Source organism: Ursus americanus, chromosome 6 (genome assembly GCF_024610735.1).
Source record: "Ursus americanus isolate L20-20 chromosome 6, mUrsAme1.1.p, whole genome shotgun sequence".
Taxonomy (NCBI): domain Eukaryota; kingdom Metazoa; phylum Chordata; class Mammalia; order Carnivora; family Ursidae; genus Ursus; species Ursus americanus.
The window spans coordinates 25,137,876-25,159,543 of NC_142132.1; the positions used below are offsets into that span (position 1 = coordinate 25,137,876).

The 21,668-nt window shown below is 39.6% G+C and overlaps 2 protein-coding genes across 2 annotated transcripts; one reads left to right on the forward strand and one right to left on the reverse strand.

The window, feature by feature from the left end:
• The first annotated feature begins 21 nt into the window (after positions 1 to 21).
• ATP5MK (ATP synthase membrane subunit k) lies at positions 22 to 5,966 on the forward strand. Its single transcript, XM_045803030.2, has 4 exons — positions 22 to 61; positions 4,044 to 4,139; positions 4,228 to 4,320; positions 5,871 to 5,966. The coding sequence occupies exons 2-3, from the start codon at positions 4,053 to 4,055 to the stop codon at positions 4,315 to 4,317; spliced, it is 177 nt and encodes a 58-aa protein (XP_045658986.1). The 5' UTR covers positions 22 to 61; positions 4,044 to 4,052; the 3' UTR covers positions 4,318 to 4,320; positions 5,871 to 5,966.
• TAF5 (TATA-box binding protein associated factor 5) lies at positions 5,951 to 19,669 on the reverse strand. Its single transcript, XM_045803028.2, has 11 exons — positions 19,093 to 19,669; positions 16,873 to 17,110; positions 13,239 to 13,554; positions 12,346 to 12,509; positions 12,105 to 12,240; positions 11,360 to 11,480; positions 10,488 to 10,617; positions 8,522 to 8,686; positions 7,685 to 7,862; positions 7,322 to 7,499; positions 5,951 to 7,020 (listed from the first exon to the last, which is right to left on the reverse strand). The coding sequence occupies exons 1-11, from the start codon at positions 19,652 to 19,654 to the stop codon at positions 6,803 to 6,805; spliced, it is 2,406 nt and encodes an 801-aa protein (XP_045658984.1). The 5' UTR covers positions 19,655 to 19,669; the 3' UTR covers positions 5,951 to 6,802.
• Positions 19,670 to 21,668: the final 1,999 nt, after the last annotated feature.

Below are 21,668 nucleotides of genomic sequence, written 5' to 3' on the forward strand. Positions count from 1 at the left end.
GGCTGCGGGCTAGCTGCGTAAGTTGAAGGACACAACCAGCGGAATTGGTGCGTTTTGCAAGGTGGGTGTGTGGACGGGAACCTGGGTTCAGGCCTCGCGCCTCCGCTTTGCAGGGCTGGCAGTAAAATCCCACCGTTCCTGGTCCAGGAACACCGCTAGGTCTTCGCTTTGGGGTGCGAGGACAGTGGAGAATGGAAAAGGAATTAGAGATAACGAGAGCCAGGGCGCGAGGGGTTGGACTGGGCTGGGAAGCCTCGGGGCGAGGCGGATAGGAGGTCCCAGAGGCTCCCATAGTTCCCAAAGGCCCTAAGATCGTATTTTACAATAGAGAAAAAAAGAGGCCCGCCGCGAAGGGAGTCTCCCAAGGTCACCTAGCGACAGAATATTGAATGGAACTCGGGCTTCTCGCCAAATTAACCTCTTTTCCTCTGTATGCCCACAGCAGTTTATTTCCACTGCGCTGTGCTTAGGGAGCTGGCCAGCAAGGCCTCCTTTAGCTGCGCCGCAGCCTGTGTCGAAGCGAGAGTGTGGGTGGCCCAGCCCCTGCAGTTCGCCAGGCCCGCGGTAAGCGGGTTAGCTTTCAGTCTGTGTCGGATCAGCGGGAAGGCCTTTCCTAAGAGATAGCCGGAACAGAGAGCTGTATACTTCTTGAAGTGCAAGAAGCTGCTTCTGGTACCCGCGTAGCGCTCGACTTTGTCTCCTTTTACCTCGCGATCTCACCATTCCAGGTAGATGTCTAGTCAGACAGAAAAGAGCAGTTTCAAGAAACTGAGAAAGTAGCGAGGACAATTGGTCACTTTGGGCCTTTTCTGAAATGCCCATTTCATAGGTGAAGAAAGACGTGGAAGGCTTCATTAATGTTTAATAGGAGTGGGCCGGTTAATTAGAAACAAGAGCAAGACCCGGTGCTTAGACTTCCCCACGGGCTACCATTTAACCATTAGTGCAATTACTAGTGTTAGGTAATTTTTTCCTTGTTATGGCTTTCTAAGTTTTTTATGATTCAAAAGGGAATAAGATTTCAGTTTGAGTTATTCCACGGAGGGTGCTCTAGCACAGGGGTTTCTGATCTTTGTCCAAAAGTAACCTGCAGTTTGCTGAAGGGTGCAGACCCCAGTACTTGTAGGCTTTTCTCCCATTGTTTATTTAACCAGCAACATTTTACTCCCCATTCCTGCCTCCATCTCACCTTCACAAGAGTCTTGGAGACCCAGACTAAATTTCAGTTCCTATACCATGCCTTTCCCTGCAGTCAGAATTAGCCCTCTGTGGAATATCACAGCCTTCCTCCCATATTGTGTAGAGAGAAATTTAAAGCACTTTAATATTATTTCATATGGACACCACATCCTCCTAAAAATTTTTGTTACATACAAGGTAGTGGGGTTATCAGTTAATAATTTGACTATGTTAAGCTCCTGTTTTATGTAAGGTTTCTCCTAGAAACCCACTTAATACCGTAAGAATCCAAAAGTGTATCATAAAGATGAATGGTAGGGAAAGTATGCCTTTAGTAAGTCTAGTAAAATGAAACTGTTAACATAAAAGCTACATTATAAAGATAATGCAAATTTTCCTACTTGGGCTGGAAAGGCCACGGCCCCGAGGAGGCCCAAGGAAGTTTGGATTTCCTTCATTGTTCCAAGAACCTTGAAACTGTTCAGAATTAAGGTCATTTGTCCAAATTTTCATTGCCAATTTTGTGCACGTGAATGCCTTTGAATGGTAAATAGGGGAGTGCCAGTTTCCATAGCAACGACTTCCTCACAGATCTCTCCCTCTTCCATTTCATCAAGAGCCAGCTGAGTCACTGCCACTGCCTACCAATCTCGACCGGACCTCGACCGGCTCGTCTATGTTGCCAATCGACTCGGCGTGGCGTCGGTCGTGGTAGATAGGCGGTCATACATACGAATTTTCAAGTGTTGTTATGGTGACCTTTCAATGTGCCTTTGTTATTTTTTAGTTTAACAAATCTATGCCTGTGTAAAATATAGGTACTTATAACTCCAGAAAGCTTGCTGCATATTTTCCCAGAGTTCTTTTCTATATAATTACTAACAAAATTTGGTTTTCTTTTACTGCAGTGTCTTTCAAACTTTAGCTTACATCAGAAATGCCTAGAGGCCATATTAAAACAGATTACTGGGCCCCAGAGCTTTTGATTGAATAGGCCTGAGGTTGGGCCTGAGAATTTGCATTTTCAACAAGTTTCCAGTGATGCTGTTGCTGCTGGTCTAGGAACCAGACTTTGAGGGGTGCCTGGGTGGCTCAGTCATTAAAGCATCTGCCTTCGGCTCAGAGCGTGATCCTGGCGTTCTGGGATCGAGCCCCACATCAGGCTCCTCCGCTGGGAGCCTGCCTCTTCCTCTCCCACTCCCCCTGCTTGTGTTCCCTCTCTTGCTGGCTGTCTTTCTCTGTCAAATAAATAAATAAGATCTTTAAAAAAAAAAAAAGGAACCAGACTTTGAGAACCATTTATGTGCTCTGTAATATAAGGTCCAGAAATAGAATTTTTTTTTCTGTTTATCACCACATAGGGACATTTTTCCATCTCATTGCATAAGGATCTATGCACGTTGTATTTCCTCAAATGGAAACCATCATTTTATCAGTCTCCTGTATGTAGATGGACTTTTAGTTTTTCCAGTTTATTTCATAAATAGTATTTCAGTCACTATTCCTGAGCTATATAACATGTTTGCAGTTTGTGATAGCTCTATAAGGGTAAATTCCTGGGGAACAAATGAACCAGCTACATAAAAGGGTATAGTAATTTTATAATTTGATAGGTATTGCAAAATTGCACTTTAGGAAAAGTTGTACCAGTTTATACTCAGGCAACAGAGGAAATGCTTATTTCCCCACATTCTTAGTGTTTATTTTTCCCAGTCTGATAGTCTGACTATTTGGGTCTCATTTTACATTCCTTTGGTCACTTTTGTTTTCCCTTTTAGTTTTTGTCCTTTATATTTTCCCTTTCCTAAGGTAATTAACATTTTGGTCCATGTTTTCTTCCAGGATTCTTGGTTTTACTATTTATATTTAGAACTTTTATCTATTTTGCTGTGAGGATTCCAGCTTTCTCACTACCGCCAATAGCTAGTATGTATCCTGTGGGTGGGGGTTAGGTTCTGAGCACACTGCAGCCCAGACAGTGGATATCCTGTCTCTGTAACTACTTGACAGACTTTGATAGTGGCTTTTGGTAGGCTCTCCATCTTTAAGAACTTGAACCAGCATGCTCTTAGTAATTCTTTAAATTGTGGAAATAATCTTCCAGTTCTTATACTCTGATGTGCATCCCTTTAGTTAAAATAATGCTAATTATTTTTAAATGGTAGTATGTATCAACTCCATTTAGTAAATGATATCTTCTCTTCCTTCCATGGAGGTCCTAAGTTATTTTATAAGAAAAATTGTGAAAGGGGTTGCAAGTTGAGCTATTTAGTTGGTGGTTACCCTTCTTAGAAAGTTTGAAATATATCACCAGCACCAACTTTCAACTGCTCTTAAAACTGATAGAGTCCATGCACAGTGTAACATGCAATAGCGAGAGCCAGGATCGAAAATATCAAGCAATATTGGATTAAAGGGGGGCTTAGAGACTACTGTATTCTCTTACTGTGCTAAGTGATTTGATGTATATGTTGGAATGTTATACAGTAGTGACCAAGGTAAAGTCTTCCTTCTGAAAGTTTCTCTTATCAACAAGGCTTTTTCCACCATCTCTGCTACTTCTTTCTTGGGCAAGATGTTAAAAAAAAAAAACACACACATACACACATAATACTTACGTGCAATGATTTTTCAGGTTTTTAAACTCAGGGGAAAAAAACAAAACACAAAACAAGGGGTGTCTGGCTGGCTCAGTTGGTGGAGCATGTGACTCTTGATCTCCAGGTTATGAGTTCAAGCCCCATGTTGGGTGTAGAGATTACTTAAAAAAATAAAATCTTTGAAACAAAAACAAAACAAAACTTAATTTTCTTTTAAATTGCATCCAAACCAATTTATTGTTGCTTTCTTTTTTTTTTTTAAAGATTGAAATCATGGCAGGTCCAGAAACTGATGCCCAATTCCAGTTCACGGGTATAAAAAAATATTTCAACTCTTACACTCTCACAGGTAGAAGGAATGTAAGTATTAATGATACCTTTAAGCAGTTACGTTTTAGAATAATGTAAGTGGCAAAAGCTCTTGTTTACTTTCTCCTTTCTTTTTCAGTGTGTACTGGCCACATATGGAGGCATTGCTTTGATGATCTTATACTTCAAGTTAAGGTCTAAAAAAACACCAGCTGTGAAAGCAACATAAACGGTAAGGAATTGACATTTAAGTTTATAACAGCCATTTTGTTGTTAGGGCTTTTTCCCTCACTATAGAAGTAAGTTGTCATTGTGCAAAGTTACATATGAGAGGAAAATATTGTTCATATCCCGTTACCCTGACAATTTTTGTTAACATTTTGTTATGGCTCTTTTTTTATATTTTTTATTTGGTTTCCAGTGGCTATGAGTCATGTCTGTAATACTGTCTTATAACAAATATTTTCTCTATTATTTGAATGTATGAGTATTTATGGATATATGATTTTTATGTTTCCTATTAGGATTTTTTAAACATAAATAACATTGCATTGAACACTTTGAGCATGATGTGTTGTCTATATGATTGTTTTAGGCTTAAGTGCTTTCCCCAAGGGTTATGGGGCACCCAGTTTTAAGAAGGTGTCTCTTTTGCCCTAGCCAATGTTGAATAATCAGTTTCTGATCTTTGCTCATTTGATGAGTGAAAATGTCTTTTTGATGAAGTTATGCATTTTTTCCCATTTGCTTACCGTTTGTATTTTTCTTAACATTCCCTTTATGTTTTTCTCTTAACAACTGAGTCTTTCTCTTTGTGAACACCTTATTTCTCTTACATAAGCCCTTTATGTAATAATTATTAACCAAACTTTTAAAAACATTGCAAATATAGCTTATTTTTTGCTAGTTTCAAATTCTTATATATGCAATTTTATATTTTCCTTAAATTCACATAGATTTCATTTTCTTCTCATGGCACACCACAGTCTCCATTTGCCCATGCTTAAGTGAATAAATATTTGTTTTGGTAGTAGATGATGTGCAGAAAATCCAAAACCCAGATCTTTATCTACTGTAGCTCTCCACAGAAAATTTTTCCTCTGCTCTTAAAAGCTTTTCCAATCTCAAAACTATTAATTAAGCCTACATACCCCAGAATGCAGTGGTCCATGACTTATTCCTGACAAACAGGTAGTTTTTGCCCAGTTTCCTGTATTAGGTACCTCCCAGCTTTGGGGAGAGTGGTAGTATCCCCATTATAAAAATGGAGAAATTTTATCTCTGCTATGTTTACTGTTTAAAATGTTACTTTGGGGGTGCCTGGGTGGCACAGCGGTTAAGCGTCTGCCTTCGGCTCAGGGCGTGATCCTGGCATTATGGGATCGAGCCCCACATCAGGCTCCTCTGATATGAGCCTGCTTCTTCCTCTCCCACTCCACCTGCTTGTGTTCCCTCTCTCGCTGGCTGTCTCTATCTCTGTCAAATAAATAAATAAAATCTTTAAAAAAAAAATGTTACTTTGTATACTAGACTTTTCCAGTAGCATACATTCAGGATTATACTGAATTGTTGGCAGCTCTTTTGTTAAAGGTGAAGTGTTAGGTTAAACTCTATTAATCTGAGAAACACCTTCATTTGGGGGTCGTTACTGACTCTGAGAATCTGATGAATTTGCTTTCAATTTCAGGGGGTTCGTGGATAGTCCTATACTAGTAATTAGTGAATGTCTTAAAAGTAGAGTTGAACACAATTGTGTCTAAACTGTTTTTGCTTTGTTTATAGGATTTTAACCTGTACCTCATCTGTTAAGTTCCCATGCCTGGAGAAGCTGATGAGTTGTGATACTTAATTTGTACAATAAATTATGAACCTGGAAAAGCTGGTTGTCTTTATTTACAAGATATCAAAAATATAAAAACTGTACAAAATGCAACGAAGGCAAAAAACTGGCAGTGACTTGGTCTAAATCTTTTTTAGTTTCCCAAAGCAAGGCTCAGTACTGGAGGTAAGCAACTGAAATGTCTGTCTGACTTCAAGTGTACTAGGTTGTATATAGCTATTTTAGCTGAAGTAGAACATGGAAGCTAAATTTCTTCACCTGGTTTATAGAGTGTTTGGGTGCACTCAGAATCCAACAGGTACAAAATCAGATGTCAATGGATGGTTGTACTTCATCTAGTTCTTAGAAAGAAATTGTAGTTCACCCTACCCAGTAATATACATTCCACTAATCATGGGCCAAGCAAAAATGTTAGTGGATCATTTAACATGGTACTTGAGTGCCATACAGTAACTACATTTTTACAGCAGAAACATACATGCTCATAGAATTCTTCAGCTAAAATTCAAGATGGTATTATATTACTCAATTTGAATCTTGAAGCAGGATGAATTATTGAAGTCAATTGATTTCTTTTCTAAACATAATAAATTAAAATAGCATTTGAACAGAAAATGCATAGTTTCCACACAATCCAAAGCACCATAAATGTCCCCTCCACGAACATAATACCTCTTATTCAACTAACGGAAATTAGTTAAATGTGGTTGCTATAGAAACGTGGAACTGTCCTGTTCAGATTTTCCAAGCAGCATCCTTCCAGATCCATATAGACAAAACATTCTTTGTAGCTTAAATATTAATCACTGAGGTATTTGCTTTTAGTCTCCCTTTTTCAAACAGTAGCTTCCAAAAGGTCTTTAATACCGATGATTTATTGCGGACTATAAGCTCCTGCAGCTAGAACCAAGTTTCTTCGAGTAAAATGGAGGTGCACAACTGGCGTTGATTTGGTCATATATGTTCCCAACAATAACTCCTGTGAATTCTCAGGTAAATTTATATGCCCAGTGGCTGTAGTAAAGTCATCGGTCTCTAAATCCTCAAATGCTTTGACAGCATCCCACAACCGGACTGTATTATCCATTGAACCTAAGGGGAAGTCAAAGGAAACCATTTAGCAGCATCTACCATATTTAGATTTTGACATTTTGTCAGGTATACTTCATATATTTACTGTATGTTTCTGGTGAAAAAAAAAATCGAAACTTGATGAATAAGCTCTTCCTTCTAAAGGACCATTTCAAGCAGTTTCACCTGAGAAGTCAACATATATGTCAGGGGATACCCTGGAATCATGGCTAAGAGAAGCAAAACCTAACAACAGTCAACACTGAGTGTTTCATTTTAACACCATTTACCCTTTATCACAAAGCCATTTCTAGTCATTTACCTGATGCCAAAATTTCACCATCTCTACTGAACCTAAGTGAACAGACTGTATCAGTGTGGCCTTTTAATTCTCCAACCATCAAACCATGTCCAATATCCCAAAGGAGTACTCTGCCATCCGTTGCTCCTGTAGCCAGGAATCTCCCATTGGGAGAAAATGTCAAGGAATGAATTGGTCCCTAGAAAAGAAGTCCAGGGAAAGAATCAAAAGTGGGTTAAAAATACCTAAGAAAGTAAAAGAAAGCTAGGATTTTAAAGCTTAGTGGGATGAATAGTTTCTTTAAAATGTGTTCCTGGTTAATTTTTATAATATTTTTATCTCAAAAACAAGCTTGTGTGCCATGATAATGAAGGTACAAAATACCTTGTGTCCAGTGAATATTCTTACACAGTTCCCATTCAGGACATCCCAGAGCCGCACAGTTCTGTCTGCAGAGCCCGTAGCAACATAATTAGAATTTGGATGGAATCTGGTACAATTCACATCAGCAAGATGCCCGGCAAATATTCTTAAAGGCTGATAGTGGTCTGTAGCCCATAGCCTTTTAAAAAATGCATTGAAAGGGGAAAAAATGGTAATAGTTAACTGCCAAAATTCTAAAATAAATACAGAAACACCCACGTGAAACGTTAGCTCCAAATAGGTACCCCCTTCACCGGCTACCTGAGGGAAAGAAAATGGAATGATTGAGATGAAATAACATTCTTAAGGAAAACGGAATGATTGAGATGAAATAACATTCTTAAGGAAAACTAAGTTGATCTAGTACAAAAAAATTTTAATTCTCTAGTTCTCTGTATGCACCCCCCTTTTCTACCCCAATTCCTAGTCTAACCCATAGAAAAGTATTTTTCGCTAGTTTTGGCCACCCCAAAATTAGTTTCTAACCTTAGTTACCTCATCCTGAACTTTGAAGGAGATCACAAGAACACACTAGCAGTGCTCATAGTGTTAGTGAAACTCTAACTGGTGGGAGGGGCTGGGAGCATGTTAAATAACTTGAGGAGAAAAAAAGGACTCTTGATATGGACATAATTGCAGACATAGTAATACTCCCCAAATGCATTTTCAAACAAGGAGCTATAAATGCCGACATTCTCAAAAAGTTGATCCCAAATAATAGAAGTGAAAATGAGTTTGGAGCTTGTAATTCCCCAAAAAGAAACCATTCTGCCAGTCATAAGATCACAATGTTCTTACCGAGCTACTCGATCATGGCCCCCTGACACAAAATAATATCCATATGGAGAAAACTGTGTGTCCCATACTGGGTAGTTGTGTCCTTTATATCCCACCAAGCAAGTAAAAGTTTGAAGACTCCACAATCTAACAGTTCCATCTTCTGAAGAGGAAAGCAAGTAGTTCCTGAGAGAAGAGAAGGTAATATATTTCATTCCCAGAATAACTTAGTTACTTGTCCAATTTCTCTGTACATTTGAGTATGTTAAATATAGCTAACTTGAGATGCTACAGCTTTTACTTTATACATGAAACTCACAGTAGATAACAAAAGTTGAAAAGTACTAACCAAACTAATGTTAGCTCTAACACTCTACATCTACTGAGCACCTACTGAGGTTAGATTCTTTTTTTTTTTAAGATTTTATCTATTTACTTGACAGAGGAAGCACACAAGCAGGGGGAGAGGCAGGCTCCCCAGTGAGCAAGGAGTCCAATATGGGATCGATCCCAGGACCCTATGATCATGATCTGAACCGACTAAGCCATCCAGGTGCCCTGAGGTCAGATTATTTTTTAAAGTACATTGGAAAGGGGCGCCTGGGTGGCGCAGTTATTAAGCGTCTGCCTTCGGCTCAGGGTGTGATTCCGGCGTTCTGGGATGGAGCCCCACGTCAGGCTCCTCCGCTAGGAGCCTGCTTCTTCCTCTCCCACTCCCCCTGCTTATGTTCCCTCTCTCATTGGCTGTCTCTTTCTGTCAAATCAATAAATAAAATCTTTTTAAAAAAATAAAATAGGGGCGCCTGGGTGGCACAGCGGTTGGGCGTCTGCCTTCGGCTCAGGGCGTGATCCCGGCGTTACGAGATCAAGCCCCACATCAGGCTCCTCTGCTATGAGCCTGCTTCTTCCTCTCCCACTCCCCCTGCTTGTGTTCCCTCTCTCGCTGGCTGTCTCCATCTCTGTTGAATAAATAAATAAATAAATCTTTAAAAAAAATAAAATAAAAATAAAAAAAAAAATAAAATAAAATAAAGTACATTGGAAAAATCATACTTCTTATAAAAAATTATACCAAAGGGTACCAACAAAAAGTTGGCCAAAAAGGTCAATTGAGGAAAGCTAAGAAATCTGATATGTCACTCAAAACTCAACAGTTTTTTACTTTAAAATGGAAATGTTCTTTTCCTCTCTCACTTGCATAAGCATTTAAAAGGAAATGTCTTTTTGACCAAAAAAAAACAAAAACAAAAAAACACTAAAGATATGTAAGTAATACTTCACCTTCTTCACAGATAAACACAAAAGCTGAATCGCTTAAACTACCATGGTTTTCACTGAAATTTGAGGGTTCCCTCAAGTAAATATGTACCATCTGGCTAAACCCTATCAAAGTTTCACTCTCAAGACTTCATAAAGATGAAAATGTTGATGGACTGAAAGCTATTACCCAAATAAGATACAAATGGTTATTATGAATATAAAATTCCCTCCCATTTCTACAGAATGTAAGAGATCATGAAAAATAAGCAAATACCTATTTGTGGGTTTCAAATTCCCTTTTCAGTATCCTCTTAGTTCTTTTGATTATACAAAATCTTCAACTGACAGCTAACATGCTTTTAATATCAGGAATCTGTTCGGAATTTGGAGATGATGGAATATAGCAGTAGCCACAAACCCAAGGCAGGAACCCAAAGAACCAATTCAGCCCCTATCAGGGTTACACAAAAACTAAAGCTAATTTTTAAAACCAACAAACCCTGAAGCTGTGCATCTTGATTCTATAAATGTGGGTATATATTAAGTTGCTATCTTGTACACCTGTACCCCAAGATGAATTTAGCAAATGGCAAGATTCTAAAAGATAGTGCATAAGAGGCATCCATGAGATTTTTCTAACAGAATTTTTCCCAACATGTTTCCAGCAGTTAACTTATATATAATCTCAATATAATGCAGAAGTATTTAATTTTTCATTGTATGTTACCTATCCGGACTGAAGCTAGCTCCATAGACAGGCCCGCTGTGACCATACAAAATCTTCAACTCGCTTGCTGTTTTCTCATCCATTATTCTTTCTAAGACATCATCTGATTCTTTGTCTATGAGGCTAAGATCTAAAATGGTCCAAAAATATTGATTTTTTAAAAATACATTCATTTTTTTAAAAAGTACATTCATTAGAATATTTCAAGGCAATCACATCATGGTTCAAGAGAACAACTAACATTTGAACAGTCCTCCCACATACCACCCACAGTGTTGATGCTGTGTATGGAATAGGAAACTGAGGTTCAGGATAGTTAACAATTTGCCAGAGTGCACACAGCTGCTCAGTGTCGGAACTACAATTAAAGCTCAAAGTAACCCACTATATCATAATGTTTGACACAAATGAAAACTATGGAAATATTTAAATTTTTTTTGAAAATATATTACCTTGTTTAATAAATACATTTAGCAAGAAACTTTCTTTGAAGTGAAATCCTAAAACTAGCTCTTTTTAAGCTATTTTTAGAGCTAAAACAAAGTATTCTCCCACTATTTACTTTAAAGGCATTTTTTAAATTCACAGGCAAACGGTCATAAAATTACATGTTTAACCTTATGGAGTTTTCTAGCCCAATCTCCTCATTCTACGGATGAGAAAACTTAGGCCCAGAAAAGTTAAACCAGTCTAGCACCCCAGGCTCCTGATTGCTATTCCAATGCACTTTTCACTTGGGAATGTCATCATTTTGAGTTAAGTAAAATCAAGTGAAATTCTGCTGAGATCACAAACTCTTATGTATACTCCATGGAACCCAGATTGGTGTAAACTAAGGGCAAGCTCACACCCTCACAGGTCATTTCAGTTACCTGCTGCTTGTTTAACACTACGAAGCTTCTTGGGTGTCACAGACCACACTCTAACAGTTGAATCTGCAAAACCTCCAGCAATCAAACTAGAATCATCAGTGACATCCACTGCAGTAAGGCCCTGCCAATAAAAAATAAAAACTTTGTACTGTACAATATGGTCTTGGGGAAAAAAATTACATCTTAGAAACTACATAAGGATAACTTTTTCTCATAGGAAAGGTTTCATTCTCCTATGAAACCCACTGTTGGAAAGTATTTGAGAACATGTCACCATTCACCCCTTTTGCCCTCCAAATTTAAAGTACATGATATGAAGAAAATGTTAATCATTTTTGTACTTTAGTAAATATATCCTCAGCAGCTTATTACAATCCATAAAGACATACAGAATCCTTAATAAAAAGTATTAAGTTTATATAAATACTTAAGCCAAGTTCAATAGAGATAAACTACAGTTTCCTCCTCCTCAAAGGCTAGCAGAATTCTGATCAGTAAAACAAAGGACACACATAAGCAACATTCAGGCACCTGCAAGTTGCTAAAGGTCTTTTCAACATTGCCTTCTATCTATTCCAAGCAGTGTCCAATTATCCTTTCCTAACTTCTGTCTTTAAGCTATATTTACATCAAGAGTTTAAAAAAAGAGAACTCCATCTCAGTTAACACATCTAAATTTCTTTTAGTGGTAAGTCACCATTTTACGAGACTCTCCAGGCAGAAATTGCACAATTATCTTACCAACCTGGTAAGCATTGAGGAATGTATAGAAACAAATGGAGGGTAAACAGTCTGGCCCAAGGCGTACTCGTTTGGTGGTTTCTTTCATATTCATTATCTTATCCAACTTATCTGAATCTTTCAACTCTGGAAGAGGGATTCTGTGAAAGAAAAACAGACTGAAAATCACTCTATTAAAAAACTGAATTCTCTATAATAACAGTTCATCTTAAACCTCCACACATGTTCCTCTATTTTTTCCTCACCTGTTTTGAGGTGGAGCATTGGGATCTTGCTTTTTGCTTTTGGAGCCAATGCTATCTTTTTTAGGCTTCTTCTTTTTAGGTTTTCCTTCTTCATTTTCTCCTTCTTCATCTTCATCATCCAAAGGCACCTCAATTTCTGGCTCTTTTAATAAACCAAAAAATACCTACAAGTCAAAAGAGCCAACATTTTCAAAATTAATATTTCATTCATCGATACATCATTTTCATATCTTGATAGGATGAATCACAATTACAATACAGTAACTTATAGCGGGAAGCAGATTCTGTACTTGTCTACCCGATAGCCAATCTCCCCTTCTTCCTTACTAACAGAACCCTGATTTTGTTGGAGCAGCAATACGCTCAGTTAAATCACTTCTGTTCCCAGACTCCCTTGCAGCTAGGAATAGCCATATAATGCCATTCTGGCCAGCAGATGTACCCACAAATATACTGGGTAGGGTTTTAGGGAAAAAATACTGTTTTCCTGATAGAGAGATTTAGCAGGCATATGCCTTTTGTCCTCCCCCTTCTGCCTGTGAGCACAAGGAAGAAAGCCACATTCTGTAGATGATGGAGGAGAAACTAGAAGGAGCCAGGCTCCTTGATGGCATTGTGGAGCTCTTATGCCAGAGCAAGAGGGCTTTCCTCTGCAATTCATCATATGTATGCAAAATCCCTTATTTGTTTCAGCCACTGTAGTCAGGGTTCTGTTAAATGCAATCATTCCCAAATTCTCACTAATTTACACATCATCCTTAGAACATGAAACTTAGTATACAGGATACAGTTATTCCCAAACTAGCTATAAGAAAAATGTGTAAATTATGTAGATGGAAATGCTACAGTTTTTCATAATCTGCATTATATAGTTCTTAGGTTTATTCCCATACCTTTGATTTGTTTGCCTCTCGTTTAGCCTCTCCTGCCAAACTTCCCACCATCGCATCTATCTGTTGCTTACTACGCGGCATCCCATCAAAGATGTCAATGTAGAGGTGCTCCTGAACTATGTTCCATATCTGATTGTTCTGTTTCTCCTGAAGATGCCTCTTCAAGAGTTGGTACGAGTCACGGGAAATACGCAGAACAAATTTACTTGTTCGAAAATCCAACATGGTCTCATTCCCTTTCATGTGTTCCTTTTTGGTAAGACTAGATAATACTCGTAGGTCATCCTGGTAATAACATTCCTGATCTCCATGGAACCTGTTTCAGTGATTTTAAAAAGTCATTTTTCAATGTAATCATTAAGGGATCTGCTCTCCCCCATATATTTATAAACATCCCAGAATATTTTCAACGTAGCAGTCTGAATAATCCTAGACTAAGCTACAGGATCAGAAGTAACTCATTTCAGAAGTAAATCATTTCAAAATGATTACAATTCAGTTTCTGAATTCATCCTGAAATTTAAAAATTTAATTCCCTAATGAAATGTATCATTAACATTTAAGAGAATTTGAAGTAAATACCATAAGTGAATGAAAGATATCCACCACTGGTAGACATTTGAATTAGAATTTCTGCTTTACTGAATTTTATGTTCTCTCAAAACCCACTTTTAAAAACTTTTTATTATGGAAAGTTTCAAACATATACAAAAGTAGAAACTAGTATAATTAACTCAATGACCCTATCACCCAGCCTCTTAACAATAATCAATACATGGCATTCTCATAAAACCCCCCATTTTCAATGACTTCTTATACTCTTAATACCAGACATTTATTAAACATCAGTATGATAATATGACTAAAGGACAAACAAATATTTATACCAAAGAATGAACACTTCCATTTACTCACCATTACCAAAGGTAATTAAGTAAAGCTTTCAGCCTTGGTGACAATTTGTAAATTTACATGTACTTTTGTTTCTATAAATCTTAATTTTCCTGATAAAGTAAAATTAAAGATCACATATTTGGCACTCACTAAGAGCAGCAAACAATGCAAAAACATTTAGAAAACAATGACTAAACATAAGATATTAGGGCTCTAGCTCTGATACACAGCCAATAGATGCCTAAACTTTTACCCATGTTACCCTTTTATGATTCATCAAGACATGAACTAAGGGTTTCTGTCCAAGATTTCAATAAAATTAGAAATCTCAGCCTCTTGGTGTTCAGATCAGTCACTGCCCATAACCTCATCTGAGCATGGTGTCTGGGCAAGGGCTGAGATTGTCCATAACAAGATTGTCCATAACAGAGTCCCCCAGGATATTCTAGCTTCCTATGTGAGGAGATGGCTATCTCATGAGACTGGGAGAGAAAGGGGTTTTTTTGATGACAATACTGGAAGAAAAATTAGGTTAGAGTAGAAGCTCTGTCATCAGCCTTTGCTAATTTTTTCAAAAATGCTGAGCTACAGAACATTTGCTTTATAAACCTTCTATTAGGCATCATACAATAATGAATGGACATAATGGCATAGAAGCTAAGTGTCCCAAGTTCTATTATTCCTGTATTACCACTAGTGTGTTATCTGACAAATGCTGGCTTTGGGGTCTATTGCTTGTACTAAAAGGTTCTCATTCAAACTGTTAAGTACTGCTTTCTTTTTAACCACTCCTTTCTTTGGCTTCTATAACTCAATACCTTCCTGGTTTTCTTCCTACTTCTCTGACCTCTCCTTGCATACCTCTTCTACTTGGCCATCTCTTCTACTCTTTTTCTATCTCTTCTACTCCAAATATTGGAGTTCCTCAAGACCCAGGTCTAGCCCTCTCATTGACTTATTTCATAACCCCCACCCCCACCCCAGACAATCTCATCCATATCCATCAATACTACACACAACTCCAATTTACGGCTCCAGTCCCTACATCTCTTTGGACCTCCAGAGCCTTATACATCATTCACCTATCAACTTGGTATCTCTTAAATGAGTCAAAGGCATATTCAAATCTGAAGTCAGGATTACTCCACAACCTGACAAACCAGGTCCTCTTCCAGGGTTTTCTATCTTAGTGAAGGGCACTCCCCCATCCAGATGGGGGAGCCAGAAACCTAGGGGTTACCAATAATACCTTCATCTCCTTCACCTCCACATCCAATCCATCACCAACTGCCTCACCAATATGTCTACTTACCTTCACGAACACTACTGCACCCTAGTCCAGTGTTCCTCAACAGAACACTTTGGGGCAGAACAATTCTTTGCTAAGTGAGACTACCAGCACATATTAGAACATTTGGCATCCCTAAGCCACCTCCTCTTCCCCACCCTAGTCATTATGACAACCAAAACACCTCTACACATTTTCAAATGGCCCAGAGGAAGCAGGAATAATATTATCCCCAGCTGAGGAACCACTACCATAACCTCCCAAACCAGTCACTCTAAAGTCACTCTGCTTCTCCCCGACACCATCTATTTTCCCGACTGCATAAAGGTCCTTTCAAAATGCAAATTGGGGTGCCTGGCTCCTCAGATGGTAGAGCATACAACTCTTGATCTTAGGGTTGTGAGTTCCAGCCCCACGCTGGGTGAAGAGATTTTAAAAAAATAAAATAAAATAAATGCAAATCTAATAATGACATAATTCTTCAATGACTTCTGTAGCAGACACCCCACTGTCCCCAAACATCCATTTTTTTCTTTCTTCTTCCACAACAGAATACCTGAATATTAACTGAGCACATAAACACCTAGGCAAAGGCCACACTTCCTACCTCCCCTGTAGGTAATTGTAGCCGTTGCCTAACAACATAAAAAAAAGGAAGAGGTGTGTGCAACTTCGAGGAAGGATGTGTGCCCTCCCAGCTGACTCTAACACTGATGTGATTGCTCAGAGCCAAAGAGTCATCTTGTGCCACCAGAGGAAGCTGCATGACAAGGATGGAAGAGCATCAAGATGGAGAGAGTCTAGGTCCCTGGTAATCAGACTCCATACTAGTCCTGGACTGCCTAACCTTTATGAGAGAGAAATAAACTTTTATCATATTTAAGCCTCTACTGTTTGGGTTTTCAGTCACTCTCAGTCTAATCTAATCCTAACACAACTCCCTATTGCTCTTAGGATAAAAACAAAAATTAAACTTTTATTTATGCCATTATTGTTGGAGTTTTCAGTGAATCTCAGCCAAATCTAATACTACCCAATACAACACACTACTGCTCTCAGGATAAACAAAGACCCTCAACATGGCCCAAGAACCTGCCAGCTCCAGCCCAGCTTTGACCCCACACTCTGCTCCAGCCACACTGGCCTTCTTTCATCTCTGTACCTAGCACAATCCCTCCCACCAGAGGCGTCACACATGCTTTTTCCTCTTCTCTTCATTTGATTACCTCCTACCCAATCTTCAGATCTTACCTCAAGCATCACTTCCTCCGGGAACCTTCCCTGACTTCTCCAACTAGATCAAACTCCCTCTTTTTAGGTTCTCCTAGCATCAGGTACCTCTCCTTCATGAAATACTTTCTGAGTTACAATCTTACATTTATGTGGTTACAGATGGGTATATACATTATATATATGTGCTATATATATATAATATATATAAAATTCACATACTTCTCAAAAAATGATTTTGCTTCATTCTCATGTTGATTGTAGACTAGTTCCAAGTACATGTGTACAAACAGAGGATAAAAGAGTTGGGATAACTCTGCCCGATGGCAGTCCAAGGAACATTCAATGAAGTGTTTCAGTCCACTATAGTATTCTTCATACATTGTGGGGTCTCCTTGTTGGTTGTAGGCTGACAGCACAGCACTGACATCCGGCTGGTCTTCTACAGCTACACTTCCAACTGTTTAAAAAATGAAGAACAACTTTCAAAAAATGACCTGATACATACCAAGCGACTCAGGTTGTTTTGCTAAGGTCCAGAGGTAAACTGTTTCTCTGATGTTTGTCCCTCTCCTCTCAAAGTCTCTTCCCCAAAACAGTCATACAATCATTCAATGGGATTTTCACTTTGTTTCAGTCACCTATCCAAAACTCCTTCAGCTTGCCCGTACCTTAAAATAAAATTTTCAGGTCAGTAACAAAAAGGTTCACTATTTTTCCTGCAGCTACCTCAAAGACAAATTTCATAAAACACGATATGTGCAAATCAAACAACTACATCAATCTTCTCTCAAGGCTCAGTGTAAATGGCACCCACCACCACCAGGACATGCCCTGAAGTAACATTCCCAGCTCTCTGAGCTACCTAAGTATTTTGTAACTTTCCTGTAACACATCCTATCCTGTAGGATATGTGTACATCTATCACTCCTTATAAAATGCAAGCATTTCAAGGGTGGGAAGGACAATCCTTATTTGTTTCCAAAAGATAACTCAATTTATATGCTTAAAATAATTTTCATAAATATCATTCCAAGGCAGAAAACATGAGCATTTATTTGTAATACAGCAATACGAAACAATGATACACCTGTCTGTCTAATCAGAGTTTGATTGTTGGAAAATTTTAAGTCGCAATTATAACTGCTATGCTCTTCACTGCACAAATGTTTCAAGTTCTTTTGGTTACTCTGATGGCCTCTTTTCCTTCTTACTGGTTTCTGAATTACAATAGGTCAAGTTTCTGAAGAGATGAGAGATTACAGAAAAATAACCAACATAATTCATCCATCTTATAGTTCATTCACAAAGTTGAGCATTCAGAAAAGATTCCTCTCAATTACATTTTTGCACATTTTTATTTATGGGATATAATGCTACATACTGATACTTCACTTCTGGCAATGCTGCAAAGATTAGGTCTCATAAATACAGATTAATTTGGCTAGAGGCTCTGCACTAGATAACTTAATTCAATAAACGTTTATTATCAGCTCAGGAACACCTTTGAGACCTCATATTGTTTATGAATTTTACTGCATGGATTTTGCAACTACAGTTGCTAGGAAAAGGCTGGGGAGGGAGGTCTCAAGTGTTAAGTGTTAGATGCTAGGCATAAACTTATCAGTACCTGCCATTTTATATATATGATATATGAGCCTCACAATAACCTATTTAAGGGGGGGGGACCCTTAACCTCAGAAAGAATCAGCATCACAAAAGTAAAAGCAACAGACGCAGAGTCTGAACCCAGGTCTGTCCAAAGCCTACTCCTAAATGAAATGATTCTCAACCTTTGCCATACATCAATACCCCTTGGAAGCCTATATTCAAAAATGGAGATTCCTAGACTCCACCTCTACATGATCTGATTCTCTAAGTCTAAAGTGACGCCCAGAAATCTGCATTCCCCAAAAGGTTTAACACTACCGATAGGTAACCTATATTTTGCGAAATACTGGCTACACTATGTTCCATCACTCTCTGGCTGTTTGGTCCGAAGCAAGTCCCTTGACCTTTCCGAGTCCGTTTTCTCATCTCTAAAATAGAGGTAATGTCTAGCTCACAGTGGAATTGTGAGAATTAGGAAATGTATTTTTAACAGAACTGTATAAATATTGTTAGTGTTAATGCAGACCTGCCAAGGCTCAAGAACCCAAAAAAGAAGAAAGGGACCAAAAGGCTGAAGGTCCCCGCCTCTCCGAGCCCACCCTCTCCAGACATCCCTCTGCTCAACAGCTCTCCTCAGCCTCTCACTGGAACTGACAGCTTGGAAGAGGGTTTGACTGCGCAGCCGGCGCACTAGAGAAAGGGGCGGGCATGTGGCCCTAGAGGCGGGCCCAGGAAATTCAAAACAAGCCCGCAGAGGTGCAGGCCTGCCAGCCTCTGCCTTCCCGGCTTGCTCCCTTTCGTGCCCTGCCTCCCCGGGACTCCGCGGCTCACCTTTCCCCGGAGCCGCAGGACCTGTCGCTAAGCCCGAGACGGCGGCGGCCCCCGAAGCGCCGGTGCCCGGAGGGTCAGGGGCCGCGGGGCCGGGGGCCGAGGCTGTGACCCGGCTGAGAAGCGCGCTAGCCGCCTCTGTACCGGCGCCGTCCGCCTCTCCCGGGGCTCCGGTGCCCGCCACTGCCTCCTCCAACAGCCGGGCCTCACGGCGCAGCGCCTCTTCGGCCTCGCGGAGGTTGCTCTGCCGCAGGAACTGCAGCACGGCCAGCAGAGTCTGTCGGTCGTGGGGAGCGCCGGCCTCCGCAGCAGCGGCGGGCACCGGGGCCGCCCCCGCCGGAGCAACGGCGGAGACAGCCACCGAGGGTTTGGGGGTCCCACCATCCCCGCCGGCCGACGACGCCGCCGCCGCAACGTTCCCGCCGCCGCCGTTGGGGCCGTTGTTGGTAGTGCCGCCGCCACCCTCTCCAGCGCCGTCCCCCGCCTGCGGAGGTAGCAGCGTCGGCGGTACCTCCGGCTCTAACTTGACCGCCACCTCCGTCTGCTCCTCCGCCAGCGCCGCCATCTTGCGGCTGAGCCACCTCGCGCCGTCAAGCGTGATTGCGTTTTCGCCACATGGAGGGCGGGGAGGAGCCTTTTACGACAGCTTGGGAAGGCAATATACGGCAGTAGGAGGGGCGAGAGAGAAGGAGAAAAAGAATAGGAGCAAGAGCAACTTTCAAAAGTGAGTGACGGAAAGGCAGGAAGTGGGAGGTGGCGACCGCCTGTAACATTTGACTGTAATAATTACCGTTTATTGAAGACTCGCTATTTTGGGGCACTGTGAGGGACATTCTACATTTTATGACCTCCTTTAATTCAACAATCTTATAAAACAGTATTATCCTGTCTTTACAGGTGGCTCAACCGAGACCTAAAGAGGTTAAACAACTTGCCAAAATCACGCAAGAAGAAAGTGAAAGTGAAAAATTCGAATCCAGGTCTCTAACTCAAAAGCATATCCCATAGCCAGAAGGAGGCTTCTGAGATACTGGTAATGTTTTATATTTTGATCTGGGTGGTGGTGACTTTTTTTTTTTTTTTGCAGTTTTTACCTTCATAAAAATCAAGCTACGCGCTTAAGTTTTGTGAATTTTACAGCATGTATAATTCAATAAAAAGTTTTTAAGTACCTAAATTTTGCCATTGTGAAATGCGTACATTCTGTATTCGTGCTATGTTATCCTTTATTACAGATAAACTGCGTATTAATTGTATATTTTTAAAAATAGTATGTGCCATTTTGGAATACGTTTCATTGGTTATAAAACTCTGCTGCATATTTTATTTCATTTGAATCTCAAAATTCTGGGGATAGGTGCAAACAAGAAAAGTGAGTCTGGGGAGTTGGGAAGATCTAGCATAGTTATTCCTGTGGATGGTTTTTAAGTCCTTCTAGTTTCTTTCAACCCTGTGTAGTAGCTGAATGACCTGGATCACTTTACTTAACTCAAGTTGCCCAATTTCTAAAATAGAGATGATAATAGTACCTACCTCACAGAGTTGTGTAAGGATTAAATGAGATAATGTATATATGATACCTAACACATAATAAATAGCTGTTGGTTATTTTTCCTTTGCCATAAAAGCTGTTCTGTAAATGTTTGATAAAATCCAGTTACAATGTTCACGGTGATCTCAAGACTGGAATATGAAGCTAATCTAACTGGATATCTAAAATAAGATAATGGAACATAGTGGAAGTGGGGGGGAGTGGAAGGTGACTAAGAATTGGTTAGCATTTTTTTTTTAAGATTTTATTTTTTTAAGTAATCTCTACACCCAGTGTGGGGCTTGAACTCACAACCCCAAGATCAAGAGTTGCACGCTCCATCAACTAAGCCATCCAGGTGCCTTTGTTTGTTTGTTTGTTTGTTTGTTTGTTTGTTTGAAGAAGACTTGCTTAGCATTTTTAGCATTTACCCAACACTGATCAATAGAGAACCTGAATCTCATGTGCACGCTTATGAGGTGGGGAGAATTTGTCCTTTTCCTTAGGATCATTGAACTAATTTTTCTGATTCAGTATTTACTAAATAAATTGATAATTGGTAAATATTGAGCACTTAGATGAGAGATGCCAGGAATAACAAGCTTAGGCATGTTTCTTATTCCCTGGAAAGTTGTTTTATGCCCTTACAAATAGCAAATTAACATTCTGATGCACATATTATTCTTAAGAATCAGATCCTGGGAACTGGATCCGCCTCTACACCTGAAGCCCAGATACTGGGACTCACAAAAGAACAGCCACGCCCTTTCCCTCTTTCACCTTCCTTTGTTTCTTAAGTTACAAAAAGTCTGGGTTGGTACGTCAGACAAGGTTACTTATTCCAAGTGCAATTGTTTTCCTGTTATACCACAGTAGAGATGAGTATACTGAATAACTGCAAGGCCCGCTTTTAATTGTTGTTTCTCTTGTCCCCTTCTTTTCTAATCCCTACTCCCATTTTCTTTCTGCTCTCTTCTTAGGATGTTCCAAGGAGTCTAGTATCAATCTGTATCATTTTCCTTTACAGGAGAGCTGCTCTTTCTCTCTG